General features: G+C 33.7%; 2 protein-coding genes across 3 annotated transcripts in view; one reads left to right on the top strand and one right to left on the bottom strand.

Moving 5' to 3' along the window:
- The window catches only part of slc44a4 (solute carrier family 44 member 4), a 32,145-nt gene extending 29,653 nt beyond the window's left edge, over nucleotides 1–2,492 (top strand). For both annotated transcript variants that reach the window (XM_073930623.1, NM_200413.1), the window contains 2 exon segments: nucleotides 296–380; nucleotides 1,454–2,492. In XM_073930623.1, the coding sequence (XP_073786724.1) occupies nucleotides 296–380; nucleotides 1,454–1,560 (192 nt within the window). In that variant the 3' untranslated portion in view covers nucleotides 1,561–2,492.
- A 6,121-nt stretch (nucleotides 2,493–8,613) lies between these two features.
- rnf5 (ring finger protein 5) lies at nucleotides 8,614–16,439 on the bottom strand. The gene is made up of 6 exons (XM_003200504.7): nucleotides 16,188–16,439; nucleotides 12,041–12,059; nucleotides 10,971–11,083; nucleotides 10,533–10,587; nucleotides 10,336–10,447; nucleotides 8,614–8,931 (listed from the first exon to the last, which is right to left on the bottom strand). The coding sequence occupies exons 1-6, from the start codon at nucleotides 16,385–16,387 to the stop codon at nucleotides 8,813–8,815; spliced, it is 618 nt and encodes a 205-aa protein (XP_003200552.1). The 5' UTR covers nucleotides 16,388–16,439; the 3' UTR covers nucleotides 8,614–8,812.
- Nucleotides 16,440–16,945: the final 506 nt, after the last annotated feature.

Below are 16,945 nucleotides of genomic sequence, written 5' to 3'. Positions count from 1 at the left end.
GATTGATCATGTGACAATGAAGATTGAATTATCCATGCTAAAATATAAAAAAAATGGCATTTTACAAGACAATCGCATGGAAAACATGAAGATAATCAGGTGGAAATGCTCATTTAAAAATTAAAATTAAAATTAAAAAAAATTAAAAATATTTCAAAATATGTCGTTTTTATTCTGTTTTTTTTTTCTATCAAATTAATGAGCATGGGATTTTTTACACACAAAAGCAGTCTCCAGATTTCTGAATGTTACTGATGGATGTCTGATTAATATTTGGACTATTGTTGTGTGACAGACGGTGGTGTTTGGAGCGTATCTGATCGCTCATGGCTTCTTCAGTGTCTATAACATGGGTGTAGATACACTGTTCCTGTGCTTCTGTGAGTAACACACACACATTAATGTTTTACCATAGTAATGACTGATTTTAAAACACTGCCTCACTGAGCTTTGAAACTTTTACAAATCTTTTGTTTTGAACCAGTGTTTTCAGAGTTTCAAATTGAAAAGTTCACATGGTGATTGACTTTCGTAAACAGTGCTTTATTAGTTCATACTGTTTTAAAATATGTGTATAATTCAGTGGTTCTCCACTAGAGGGCGATCTGTGTAATGCCATAAATACAATCATTTAGATCGCCCCCTAGTGGAGAACCACTGACTTTTCTAAATATTTTGAAACAATAAGGACATCATAATGAAGCGCTGTTTACTAAAGTCACGTGACCAGATCAGTTTTTCAAGATTCTAGATGTTTTAGTGAGACATTTTTAAAATACAAAGCAATAATAGTTACTAATGTTTAATAGTTTCTTGCCCACCATAGAAACATTCAACATATACTTATTTATATAAGTCAGAATTATTATTATTATTATTATATTAATGATTATTATATAAATTTTATTACTTAATTATTTTGTTTCCCCCTAAGTGTTGTTAAATGGAGAGAAGATTCTTTCAGCACATTTCTAATCATAATAGTGTTAATAACTCATCTCTAATAACTGATTTATTTTCTCTTCGCCATGATGACAGCACATAATATTAGACTAGATATTCTTCAAGACACTAGTGTTCAGCTTAAAGTGACATGTAAAGGCTTCACTATTATTAGATGATACAATAAGAGCATCTATAGGTTATACTTTCTATTTAATGCTTGCAATAGCTGGATATTATTGGTTGTACTGCATGTTTTGCTTGTGTTTTTGTGGCATTTACACGGTTTTGACCAGCAGGGGTCACTAGCATCTGCTATTTGAGCACATCGAAATCAGCTTTACTTTGACGTGACTCTCTTTATTGTCCGCAAGTGGAGATTGATCTTGGGCTTCACCATTTCAGTGTTCACATCACACAAATACACTCAATATCATCACAATAAACACTCAAATAACACCTTAAACACAGTATTTCAAATTCTAAATCACTTTGTGTTTCTGTCCTTCAGTGGAGGATCTGGAGAGAAACGACGGCAGCGCAGAGAAACCCTACTTCATGTCCAAAAACCTGATGAAGATCCTCAACAAGAAGAACAAACAGCCCAAGACGGGCTAACATGATGAGCCTTTACTCTCTCGAGCACCGTCACTTTGACACGACGCATGCAGATGCTTCTAGAGACACTTTTAGACCCGCATTATTACTGTTTTAATAGATGTTACTGAGAGCTTCTAGTTCAACACACACTCCCTCATTCTCAATCTCCACCAAAGACGCCGAATCACAGCCAAACCCATGAGAAGCGATGTTCCTACTCAACATGTGCCAGTTTTTATTTTAATATGTGCACTTTTAACTTCTTTTCAACAGAAATGCATGACGTGAGCTGGAGTAGAGCCTTCAGCGTGACGTCTGTGAGCCAAAGCGTTTATCAGCACTCAATATTAATGCAGTTTTTAGTGCTGTGCACAAATAAATCACACGTTTTAAATGAAAAGTTTCTGACATTACATGTGTGTGTGTGTGTGTTTATTATGTGTATGTGATGCACACATGCATGCATATATCTGAGAACATGTTTATTTATATTTAGATACCACATTTCTATGTATATGATGCAGATTAGCTAGCATTTTAAATATCTGTGTGACCAGATTGTTGTTTTTATGCATGTGTGTGTGTGTGTGTCAGATATACATATATAACACACACACATATCGCTTATGACAAAACACACGTTTATTTTAGATGTGTTTAATCTTTTCATAGTGCTACTTTAGTTTGTGGATGTTTTTAGACATGCATATTGCACATGTGATTATTAATGCAGATTAATAAGCAGCTGATAATCTGTTGTTTTAAAGCTCGCTCTGTGCAACAGAAACATCTGACTTATGGAACGTCACATGCGTGAGCAATTCTGTTTTTACATTTGAAACAGCTTTATGTGATTGTTTATCTGGTTCTGAGTGATTTAGTTGATTCTGGAAATCGATATTTATTTAAAGACAGAACTATATGTGTTAATAAAATGAAGAGAATGAAAACATTGCGTATGAGCAGGGGGTTTCTTCTGTATTTGCCGTCTATTATTGTCATATTTTAGCGTGCTGTTAACATTTTGTCATAGATATATACGTGAGATGCTTACCATTATTTTTAGCTTGTTGCTAGCATATTTGTTACATGTTTCTAGCGGTTAGCATGCTGACGTCTTCACGTTGCTAACAACAGGTCATTTATAAAGTAACTGCGGTAAGTTACCGGTGTAAAAACTGGGTTATGATGATCAAACTTCAGCATATCATGATTTACACGCTCATTTTGCATGTTGCTAACATGTTAACATTTTGCTAGCATGTTTGGCTAACATTTTAGCACACATGACTAATGTTATAAAGTTGCTGATAGTTTTAAAATTTAGCATCTTGCTAGTATTGTTTTCTTTGTTAACATGCTGCTATCATGACTCGCCATGTTTTTAGCATATGCTAACACTGAAATGTTGCTCATTATAACCTTTTTAGTACAAAGATAGCATAATTTATGTTAGCAATCTTTAACGATTTTCATGTTGGTAACATTTTAAACATGTTTAGCATCACCTTTAACAATGTTAACATTTAAATCATGTTTAAATCATCTTTAGCATGCTGTTAACACCATTAGCATTTTTTCAGCATGTTTTACACATTGCTTGCATTTGGCTAAAATGTTTCACCATTGCTGTTAGGATGTTTTTTTTAAACAGTTTTAGCACATTGTTAATGTTACTCTTAGTTGCTGATGTTTTGAAACATTTAGCATGTTGCTAGTAATAGCAATCATAGCATTGTTTTCATCATTAGCATGCTTCTATAACTCACTATGTTTTTAGCATATGCTAGCTCTGAATTGTAACTCATTTATAATCTTTTCAATGTGATTTTCATGATTGTAACATGTTAAACATGTTTAGCATCATCTTTGACATGCTGCTAACACAAATTAGCACGTTTTAACCTTATATTGTTATATTGATTACATACTTTGGCATTGTTGCTAGCATGTTCTACTAGTCATATTTTTTGCTCAATCCTGAAATTATTTTTTTCATAATGTTTAGCATGTTTTAACTATTATGTCAATGTTTTTATCGTTATTTATCATCTTTATACGTTTAGCATGTATTATATCATGTTAAACATGCTATCCCATTATTATAATTTTTTTTGCATTTCTACCAGTTTGTTTCTAGAAGGTTTTTAGCGTCACATTGCAAGCATCTTTCTTTCTATTATGCTTAGCGTTTTGTTAGCTTGCTGCTAGAGTATTTGTAGCATGTTTTCAAAGGTTAGCATGCTGTCTTCACATGTTAAGTTACTGGCGTAAAGACTGGGTTATGATGATCAAACTTCAGCATATAATGACTTACAAGCTCATTTTGCATGCTGCTAACATGTAGCATTTTGCTAGCATGTTCGGCTAACATGTTTCACCATTGTTGCCAGCATGTTTAAAACATTTTAGCAAATGGCTGTTATAAAGTTGCAGATATTTTTAAATATTTAGCATCTTGCTAGTATTGCTTTCATCGTTAGCATGCTGCACCATGTTTTAGCATATGCTAACTGCATTGTTGCTCTCATTTACAACCTTTTTAGGTCAAAGATAACATGATTTATGCTAGCAATCTTGCATGACTTTCATGTGGCAACATTTTAAACATGTTTAGCATGATCGTTAACATGCTGCTAACATGAATTAGCATTTTTAGCTATTTATAATCTCATTTGCCTACAAAATATACAAAAAAAACATTTATAAAAATATTTAAATTAAGAGTTACTATGGTGATTATCCTAAACAACCACATAAATTCATTTGACAATACAGTAAATAATTAGAAACGTCACACAGCTTGTATTAAATGTTTATTTATCAAGTGCCAGAGAACAGGCCACACCCACTTTCTGCCCCATATATGCACATTAATTATATGCAACTTAGCTACCAAAGGACTTTATGCAAATCAAAAGAGACGGACATAATTAGCCAGTGATATGAAAACAGACAAACAAGAGCATTTTCAACTAAATTCACACACAAATCATCTTAACGTACTCAGACCGTTAGCCCCGCCCACTCACATCCTGCAGACACTTTTTAAATAAAAGTGGGCGTGGTCAGTGGGCCAAACCGGCCAATCAGTTTGCAGCAAGAGGAAATAATACGTGTGTTTTTCACAGGTGTTTGTTACATCGACAAACAGTTAAAACCGAGAGGATTACAAACCATCAGAACACGTCATCAACAAGATCCACACACACACACACCACATCAGAACACACCAGCACGATGACTTCAAAGGAAATGAAAGCTAAGCCTCTCCTCTAGAATCTTCCAGAAAGCAATAATATTTCATGTATTTGATGCATAATGTGCGCTCATTCTGCTGTTAGTCATCATTCAGTGTGTGTGTTTGATTATTATTAACGCTAATGCTGATGTGTGTGTGTGTGTGTGTGTGTGTGTGTGTGTGGAAACTCAGATTTGGAAGAAGTGGAGGGTCAGTAAATGATGACAGAATTGCATTTTAGAGTGTACTGTCTCTTTAAGAATGCAGAGTTCATATTTACACAAAACACACACACACACACACACACACACACAAAGCTGTTGTGGAAACACTGTGAGACTGAAGCAGGACTGATCATCTGCATTAGCTGATGGCGCTCAAACTTTCCTGAAACTAAACCTCCAGCAACTCTTCAGACACACACACACACACACACACACACACACACACACACACACACGGGTCATCCCTCACACCAGAACACATCTGAATATGCATATCTATATATTAGGGATGCTCTTATCAATCAGCTGGAGCTTGGTTTCGGCCGATAATCACATTTTAAGACTCGATCAGTATTCGCCAATCTGCATTCGCAGACATTTTAAATGAGATAAAATACCCCAGAAATCCCGGAGATGAGAGTGAATTAGCAAGAGAACAGGTCGTGAAAGGCACAGTGATGTTCTAAGCTTTACTTTTGTTGAACAGCACAGTTAATCTGGAGTGCACATCCCTGTCTCTCTCAGTGTGTGTACAGGAGCTGCGGTCACAGATGTGCTACTTGGAGATTGGACTGCTCTTGTGTGCATTTAGGCCTTTTCACATAAATAAAATCTGAAAGCTGTGTTTATGATCGATTATTTTCGGTAAAGCCGTTTCTGACCGTCACATGTCCACACTAGATGATTAAAAGAGACGTGTTTAAGGGATTACATGCAGCACCCTTCATTTATTCTCTTAGATAGGGAGAGATCTCCGCTTAAGTGTCAAACTTAAAGGGAAAATGTGCCTAATGGGCACCTATTTGATCTTTTTTTCAAGATTTAAGTCTCCAGAATGTGTCTGTTGAGTTTCAGCTGAAACACCCATCAGATTATTGATCAGAGCTTTCAGAATGATGGAATTGCCGCTCTGAACACACTGGAGCTGTTTTTGTGGCCTGTGCTTTTAATGCTGGTTCTCCCCGCCCACCGTTCCCACGTGCCTGTCAGAGTGTGCCTCCACCTCTGTCTCGGCTGCGTCAGATAAACAGCACAGTGACAGACATGAAGAAGCAGATCTCAGTAGGAACTTTCCCAATGATTATTTGATGTATTTGTTGCGGAGTTAATTCAAGCCTTTCTGCAATGATGAGAATGTTCTCACACACACACACACACACACACACACACACACGCACGCACGCACGCACACACACACTTAACTTTACACTGTTTTTGCATGGCAAAAGTGACAGGATACAGGTTAATCTCCACTGCTGTATGGATATCTGTTATGTTATTGTAGAAAATAAACCTGATTTAATATCCTCGGGATTGAGGTGTCTTCTTTTATAATTGCACTGACACGCGGCTGTGCTGATGAAGACGGTGAAATACACTGTTTTAAACAGGTGTTAAACTTGTGAAACTCACTCTTGATCACATCTGATGATGACTGATGATCACAGAGAGCTGGACAGATCTTTTAATCCCGGTTGCTTTGTGCACGTCATATCATGGTGATATGATTATACGTGTTACTACGGAAACATGCTAATACGTAGCTGTCAATCAATATTGGTGGGTGGGGAAACCACACTCCCACATTATGTTGCGGTTGATGGGAGGGATTTAAATCCTATTTTTATATCAGGAAATTAAAAAAAAGAGACTTATTGTGTTTCTATCAGCCCAATATGACTGTGGACACACCATACCACACACAGCTCTGTCCACACAGCGCACAGAAGATGGCGTTCATCATAGATGACCTTTAATGCATCATGAAGCTTGACGCATCAGAATACTCGGTATCAGCCAATCATCATGACAAGGAATCAGTGCTCGATATCAGCTGCGGAAATCCTGATCGGAGCATCCCTAAAATACATCACAAGACATTAAACTAGAGCTGTGAGTTGAATATATTAGAGATCACTTTCAAAGAAAAGAGAACAAAGTAAAAACCTGAATTTACAGACTTTTCTTTATACGTCAAGGAAATTATTATAACGCAAGAATCAAACTTGCAGAACAAGGTTTTCTGGCTGTACATCTCACAATGCTGCTGTCTAGTATCTGCTGTGAGCTGAAATAATGATGCTGTAATTTCACTTTACAATACTGACTTCTTGCACTGTTGTCTTTTCACAGTTACCTTTAATATATGTATGTTTTTTTGTCGCATGGCAAAGTTCTCATGAACGTAATATTTCTGTAATACAGTTTTCCTGGCAGCACTATAAATATTATCCTGATGTAGAAATAATCAGACTTTTTGCATTATAGGAATGTTTGTTTTCTCTATATTACGTTATTAATGTTCAACTTAAAATAATGTTTAAGAGGTCCTAAAATAAAGGTCATCTGAATCTTCCTGCTGAATAAACTGTTCAGTTCACATACAATTCATTCATGTAGTGTCAACTTAAATCCAGTAAGTTCACTTAAGTAATGTCACAAATTTAAGTGGACTGAACATAGAACTATTAAGTTGTTCCAAAACTGTTTTTCAGCTCATAAATAGTTTAAACAAGCACAATTTTTAATAATATTTCACCCCAAAATCAGAAAGAAAATCGAGTATTTTGAGAACGACGATTAACATTTTATGCATGACAATTAAAAACTTGATTTATATACTTCCAAATATATAACAACAGTGAAAAACTGAAGAAAATGTATTATAATAACAAAAAAAAAACAAAAAAACTAATAGTTAAGGGGAACAAATAAAAATTGTTTCATTATAATAATAGCAAGAAGAAGAAGAGTTTAGGGCATAATATCATCTTTTTTTACATTACTATTGTAATTAGTATAATGCAGAAAAAAACACAATATCCCGTAAATTATAATAATTTTTCTTCTTCTATTATTATTTATAATAATTTATAATATTTATTAAAAAAATCATTTATAATAATTATAAAAATTTTATACAATATTATTATAATAATTTTTCTTCTTTTATTATTATTATTATTTATAATAATTTATAATATTTATAAAAATCATTTATAATAATTATAAACATTTTATACAATATTATTATAATAATTTTTCTTCTTTTATTATTATTATAATTATTATTATAATTATAAAAGAAGAAAATTTTATACAATATAAAGGATATCATAATAATGATTTAATAATAATAATAATAATATAGTAGTAGTAGTAAAGATGATATGCTAAATTTTACATAATAATAATATTAATAATAAAAGAAGAAAAATTATTATAATTTAGGGGGTATCATAACTGTTTTTACATAATAATAATAATAATAATAATAATAAAAAGAAGAAGAATTCATAATTATAATGTGGGTGATATCATAAAAATCCTTTCATAATAATAACAATATTAATAATAGAACAAAAACAAGGAGAATAATTTAGAGTATATCATGAAAAATAATTTCAAAATGAAAAAATAAACTTACATATTTGATCTAAAAGTATTAAACTATTAACATTTCTCGCATTAATTTTATGACAAAATATTTATATGAACTGGTTAATGTTTTACAAAAATCCTCAATAAAGCAACAAACGATTAGAAACAACCCAAAATGCAAATAAAGCGTGATCTACTCCAGTGAAAGTGAACTGAAGTCTGATTAGAGTGAAGAGAATGAGGAGATGAGCGTGTTTAATGATCATTATAGTAGAAATGAAGCCTTCTCGCGGGGTTACAGCTGAAACTCTGCATGTTTTGCTGAGATTCTTCAGCTGGTGTAGTGTTTGATCTATTCACGCTAATACTGTGCATGTGTGTGTGTGTGTGTGTGTGTGTGTGTGTGAGTGATACGTGTGTTCGTTCAGACGCTCAGGATCCAGAAGAAGAAGAAGATGGCGAGGAAGAGGAAGAGCGAGTCCTGCCAGTTGTTGCCGTTGTTTGCGTTTTCGTTGGCTTGCTGATCTGCTCCGTAATGAGCGTCTGAATCAAGATGAAAAATAATTCATATGTAAATGAGAGGTTATTCAATGAAACATCAGATCATTTGCATGCTTTTCTAACACACATTAATTAGAATGTTAGATGAAGTCAATTGGTTTTTAACTTAGTTATTTTATTTACTTTAATATTTACGTTATTAGAGAGAAGAGCTTTTACTAAGCGGATTTTAGGAATCCAAACTATCATTATTTTAATTTCTTTAATTTAATTTATGCTAGTTTAGCAGTAAAATTCAATTTTACAGAGAGGATTTTATTATTTTTAATCATTATTATTTTATTAATTACATTTACTTTTTCTTAATTTAGCATTCCTCATTTTAACTGAGAGGATTTTAGGAATCTAAAGTTTAATTTTAAGTTTAATATTTGTATTATTATAATCTTATTTATTATTTTATTTTATTTTTGTTAATTTAGCATTATTATTCATTTTTAGAGAGGATTTTATCAAACCAAACTTTTATCATTATAATTTTTTTTACTTTATTATTAGAAGTTTGTTTATAATTTTTTCAAATTATTTTAATCTAGCATTATTGTTTGATTTTACAGAGAGGATTTTAGGAATCCAAACTTATATTATTATTATTTTATTAATTATATTTATTTTCATTACTTTTTTTTTAATTTATTATTCTTTTAGGAATCCATGCTTTTATTATTTTTATCATTATAATTTTATTTATTATTTATTTTTGTTAATTTAGCATTATTATTCCTTTTTACCGAGAGGATTTTAGGAATCCAAACTTATATTATAATAATTTATTTTATTATTATAATTTTATTTATTATTTTATTTTAAATTATATATATATATATTTTGGTTAATTTGGCATTAATTACACGCTATTGCGTTTTTTATTTATTCATTTTTACAGAGAGAATTTTAGGAATCCAAACTTTCATTCTTATAATTTTATTTTAATATTATAATTTTATTTTTGTTTGATTAATTTAGAATTATTTACATGCCGTAGCAGTTTTTATTTTTATTTATGATGAGTATATTTTTAGTTTTTTTTTACAGAGAGAATTTAAGGAATTCTGAAAATATTGTGGCCAAATAAATAAATAAATAAATAAACAAATAAATAAATAAATAAATATCTTTCATCACATCTTATTTCAGAAAATACTGTGACCAAACCTTTATTATTATGGGTTACTGTAGCATTATTTATATGCTATTTCAGTTTTATTTACATTTGTAATGTGTATTTGTCTTTTTTATTTTTTTTTATTTTTAGTTTTTACAGAGAGAATTTAAGGAACTCCAAAAAGCATTGTGGCCAAACATTAATGATGATCTTATACTTTATTATTTTAGATCAGACTGTAAAGCTTGATAGTGGACATTAACATGAAGACGAGCTCTGACCTGCTCTGTGGAAAGGGTTGTTGGTGTTAAAGACTGTGGTGAAAAAACCAAAAGGAAAAGCACCGATCCCGAAAGACATGTGAAAGCCTGTGTCTCCAAAACCCTGAAACGGCTGCACACACACACATCAGGAGAATATTAATACAGTTATAATCATCACACTGACATTAATGAGAGAGTAACGAGATCACACTCACTCCTCTGCTCTCCGGCTCTGACCTTTGACCTTGAGGTCGAGGGGGCGTTTTCAATCTGCAACACACACACACACACACACACACACACACAGACAGACAGACAGACAGACAGACACACACAGACAGACAGACAGAAAAGATGTTTAACATCATATTCAAATGAACACACCGTATTTTACTGCATCTGTTGCATTAACATCAAACATGCGGTTTTATGACAAACACACATGTGAAAACAACGAATATTAAATAAATAAATAAATACTAATTATGTCATTTTGCAATCTAATATAAAAGGTTGATCTTATGATTATTACAGTGAAATATGACTGGATGTTTTCTAGTTATTAGGATGTAGCATATGTGGGTGAACAGGAATGCATTAAAAATGTGTGTACAGTGTGTATAGCGTGTGTGTGATGTGTGTGTGTGTTGTACCTGGGGTCCTCCTGACTGCTGCTGCCGCGGCCGTACAGAGGAATCACTTTATCACGGCTGATTCCTGCTTTACACACGGGACACTGCTGTCTGCTGGGACGCGTCTCCAACCACTGAAACACACACACACACACACACACGACAATATCATCATCCCCATCATTTCATCATCTTCAATATACACTCCAACACACACAGCAACATCTACAACATCATGTCATCATCTTCAACACACAATCCAAACACTGAAATACACACACACACACAACATCATCACCATCATTTAATCATCTTGAACAGACACTCTAAACACTCCAACAAACACACACACACACACACACACACGACAATATAACAATCATTTCATCATATTTAAAATATCCTCCAAACACACACACACAACAATATGATTATTTCATCATCTTCTACACACACTCCAAACACTAAAACACTCCAAACACACACACACACACAACAATATAATTTCATCATGTTCAACACACAGACACACACGACAGTATCCACACCATCATTTCATCATCTTCAACACACGCCAAACACTGAAACACACTCTTCCGCCTTTATCTGATCCACAAAAAAATAAAGGCTCGCCACAGAGGAATGAACCGCCAACTATTCCAGCATATGTTTTACACAGCGGATGCCCTTCCAGCTGCAACCCAGTACTGGGAAACACCCATACACACTCATTCACACATACAGTACGGCCAATGTACTTCATCAGTTCCCCTATAGCGCATGTGTTTGGACTGTGGGGGAAACCAGAGCACCAGTAGGAAACGCGGGGAGAACATGCAAACTCCACACAGACACGCATCTGGGACTCGAACCAGAGACCTTCTTACTGACCACCTTTCATTTCATGCCACATAAAATTATAAGGTTGTGGCTGGAAGGGCATCCGCTGCGTAAAAATGTGCTGGATAAGTTGGCGGTTCATTCCACTGTGGCGACCCCGGATTAATAAAGGGACTAAGCCGACAAGAAAATGAATGAATACAATTATAACACATATATTATTATTGCTATTTTTAGATGTAGACACTGACCTGATGAAGACACGGCCAACTGCAGAGAGAGAGAGAGAGAGAGAGAGAGAAATCAGTTAATACATTCACATATCTGCAAACCTGAAAGCTAAATATATCTACACCATCCAGAGCACAATCTACACCGTTTCCAGGGTATAATCCTAAAGGTAATTTCAATACCTTTTTAAAGACCTTTAACTTAATAAACAGTTGTAGTTAAATAAATCAATGGAGCACAGCACAGCCATGCAACAGAACTCAGATAAGCTCGGAAGAAACAAAGCTTGAAAGTTTTCAGGGACAGACTTCAACCACTGTTTAAACTCGTCTTTCTTCAACCAGAAGTAGATTTTCCCATTTTGTCACCTGTTTCGCTCTATAGTTTCGCTACATGTGGAGAGTGTCTCATCCCCTTTCTGTGTTTGTAGTAAATTATGTGACATCAGCCGGACGACATGCCAGCTACATCACCCAGCCCAAACTAATCGCGTAGATCGAGCACGCCGTTGGTTATATTAGGAGGAAAATAAATATATTTATGGAGTCAAACACTTTGAGCAAAATTTAAGACCTCGTAAAAACACGATTAAGACTTTTTAATACCTTTAATTTTCTCATAATTGATTTATCAACTTTTAATACTTTTTAAGACCCTGCGGACACCCTGGGTTAGCACGGTTCCTATTGCATTTAATATTAGAGATACTGTCTGTTTTGTTGTTTTCTGTCATTTATTTCTCACTTACTGTATTATTTATTACTTTGATGATGCAATTAATATTCCATAGTTTAATCCATTTTAATAAAACACTTAAGAAATTATTATTTTTTGACTGTTTCCAGAACAAACCACTGTTATACAATGACTTGCCTAATTACCCTAACTTTACCCTAATTACCCTAGTGAAGCCTTTACATGTTACTTTAAGCTGTATAGAAGTGTCTTGAAGAATATCTAGTCTAATATTATGTGCTGTCATCATGATGAAGAGAAAATAAATCAGTTATTAGAGATGAGTTAAAACTATTATGATTAGAAATGTGTTGAAAAAACATCTTCATTAAACAGCAAATATGTCAATCATTTACCTTCAACTCTCACAGTTCATCATTATGAGCTAATATACCGTCAAAAATAAAACAGATCAGCGGTGTTGCTCATCCTGAAACGTTTGCTGTCTAAATACTGAATAATTATCTTACCATTATAATTCTGTCATGCACACAAACACAATCCCCAACATCATCAAATCTACAAAACAAACAGTAGATAATGGATGAAGGTCCACAGTCAGTGTTACTTCATCATCATCTTCAGCAGCAGCGGCTATTCTTACTCCTGCACTACGACCTCAATCCTGCAGAGTCTGTAATCTCTCATTAACCTGATAATCACACACTAACACCACTCAACATGCACAGATACTACACACACACACACACACACACACACACACACACACACACACACACACACACACACACACATATCATCAACTTAAATAACTCAATCAAGACAGAACTCACTTTAGAGTTTAATTAACCCTATCAAGGCCTCTAAAACTTTGATATTCCTGGTGTTTTATTGTTTATTCGATTATTACAGTGGGACTTTTATTATGTGAATTACTTTATAATATTTGAATTATTTTATTTCTTATTTTTAAATCTTTGCATTCTTATTTTTTTGCACATGTTGCAGCACTTACAGTTTAAAAAAGTGCATCTTAAATAAGATTTATTATTGAACTTACTATTATTGACCATTTAGATGATTTACAGATGCACCAAATTTTCAGCCTCTGTAAATTATCAGATTCTCATTTTTGCTTTTCAGCTGAATGTGCAAAAATACGCAAAAATAAAAATCGAGTATTTTATTGCAACATTTCAGTAATAAACACTTACTGAAGCACTTTACATTTGACGAATCATTATGTTGAAAAATGAGGAGTTTGCCAAGTTCTTGGGGAAAGTTTAATTTCCAGAACCTTTGCTTTCTCTGATCCTCAGTGGTGAAATTGTTCATCTCTCCATTATAACCGCCTTATGTTCTGACAATGAATAGTTCTGACTAAATAAGCAATTTTCAATATACTAATATAAAATGGAAACAATAAAATATAACAAAATTACTGAAGACAAAATGATCAACCCTCCTGTGAAAATGTTATTAATTCTCAAATATTTCCCAAAGTGCTGTTCTACAGAGCAATGACACTGATGTTTTGTTTTCAGAGCATTTGTTTTCATGTATGTTTACTGGAATAAAATCTATCTATTTACTTATTAAAAATGACAAGCGTCAGAATTTCTTTTTATTTTTTTATGGTTCTATAAATATCAACATCTGTACCAAACTGCAAATTGCCTTGACTAAATTTAAGCTGTTTGCTTTACATATTCTTACTATACATGCACCGCCTGTTTCATTCAATCATTTTCTTTTCGGCTTAGTCCCTTTATTAATCCAGGGTCGCCACAGCGGAATGAACCACTAACTTATCCAAATCACCTGTTTCTGTTATACAAAATATAAAATAAACATGCTGAATAAATAATATTTGAAATAGTTTTCTTACTAATATCTATTCTAAATGATCAATACACGACAAGAGTGGCATAACTTCATCCTGTCAATAGGCATGGGCCGGTATAAGATTCTGACGGTATGATAACCTTGAATAAAAAGTCACGGGCTCTCATGGTTTGGAATTACTGCACTACTCTAAACATAAGTTCTTTTTAAATGTCTGGGTAATAAACAAAATCTTTTTTTCCCCTTTTGAACACAACAGATTTTATTTTGTGAAAGATTTTAAATATTTTGGAAGAGTGAACATTTAGCCTAAATAATTCAAATAAATCACTGATGTCTGCTGTCTTCATTAGTTTCAAGAACACTGATTTCGTTACACTCTTTACAATTTAAAACAGCATCTTTGGATATCTTTTCTGCAGGATATACTTTTGTAATAAAAAATAAAAATAAAAAATAAATAATCGTACACATACCTTAGGGACGGTATTACAGAAAATTTTGGAGGTTTTAAATCCTTGACTTTTCCAAAACCGTGGCCTATCTTGAAAACGGTTATTGTCCCTTGCCTACCTGTCATTCATCTACAGCAATGCCAAACAACATTTACCATAGTAAGTTAAGTACCAGCATTTACACCCAAATCACATGTGGAGAACAAAATAATACTGAGGTAAAGTTGGATTTACATCAGTGACAACTTATGATGTCTTACCTTTATTGTTTACAATGATACTTTGAATAAACGGTCTGAAATTGCATGCAAGTATGTCTTCAAAACAACATTATGACTATTTAATTCCCAGTAAACAATGGTGTGCTTTGATAGTCATTGGTTGCTAATATGATTTCACTATTCAGAAATTGCCAATAATTATTTTCTGAATTGATACTATCAATGAAAAAGTCTAAATGTGTGAATATAAATCAACTGTACCTCAATGAAAATAATGCAGTGTAATGAAACACAATTCAATGCTGTATAGAATATTTCAGTCATGTGTTTGACTCTTTCACGAACATTACAGTATATCATCATATTTTACAACACTAACCTACAGTAGCAGCTGTATTATGAGTGTTTATTGAATTATCAGACTCTTGATTGTCAACAGAGACAGTCAATCAGTCTCTGTCTTGACAGGTCGTGTTTGACAAAAATAAGCAATAATGTATTGATAATAACATGTATAATAGGTGCATCTCGTCTCAGTTATTGAGGAAAAGGTTGTCTTTATATTCGTACATTCTCCTTAATATTAACTTTAATGTCAATAAAGTATTACTTACAAATTCTAAATCGGAAATTTATATTAACAGCCAATGCCCATCATTGTTTACAGTCAATAAAACAGTGGTAATCTTGTTTTGGAGGTATACATATTCAAATTAGCGTGGTAAACAACATAGGGAGGGTTAAAATGACCGAACGTGCGAACTTTACCTCAGTCTGTCAGCTAGTCTCTGTCTGCCTTCTGACAGCTCGTGCTTGACAGAAATAAGTAATGATAATACCAATAACAACAGGTATAATAGGTGTAACTCGTCTCGGTTACCATAGCAAATGTTCTCGGTGTGTATTAACGCGCAGAAACTGTTATGATATCGATTATTGATCAGCTGTACCAGAACAGGTGTCCACAGAGGCTGATGACCGCGTCTCGGGCGGTGTCCAGGCAGATATTGCACTCGAAAGTGGCCCGTTCTCTGTCCCGCTCGCCCTCCGCGCCTCCACCAGGACCTGCTCCGCCTCCGCTGCCCGGGAAACCCGCTCCTCTGGCGGCCGCGCCGTCACTCGAGCTCCGCTGCTGCTCTGCGGCCTCCATCCTCTCGCGCTCGCATTCACTGCGCGTTCACTCCTGCGGTTACTATCGCGTTGACGTCACGACACGCCAGCTACAAGCTCCGCCTACTTCCGTCTGCGCCGAGCAAGCGTTGAATAAATGTTTGAATATTCATAACTCATTAGTGCTGTGCAAAAATCAATCGCGATTAATCTCATCCGAAATAAAACTTTTTTTTGACATTATGCGTATAAGTGTAAAACATATATTTGTGGCTGTATACTAATACACACACACACACACACATATATATATATATATATATATATATATATATATATATATATATATATATATATATATATATATATATATATATATATATATGCACAAACACTACTACTACTACTACTACTACTACTACACACACACACACACACACACACACATACATATATATATATAGTATTCACCAATATCCCACCAATATCAAGTGCAAACCTTCACCTTTGCATGAGTCCACAAAAGGGCAAATGGATTTACAATTAAAACAATGTGGTGCAAAACCTGAAAATTAGGGTTGAGTTGGTCTAAAAATAG

The sequence above is a fragment of the Danio rerio genome, chromosome 19 (genome assembly GCF_049306965.1).
Source record: "Danio rerio strain Tuebingen ecotype United States chromosome 19, GRCz12tu, whole genome shotgun sequence".
NCBI classification, from domain to species: domain Eukaryota; kingdom Metazoa; phylum Chordata; class Actinopteri; order Cypriniformes; family Danionidae; genus Danio; species Danio rerio.
This window is presented reverse-complemented; position numbering and strand designations above follow the sequence as displayed.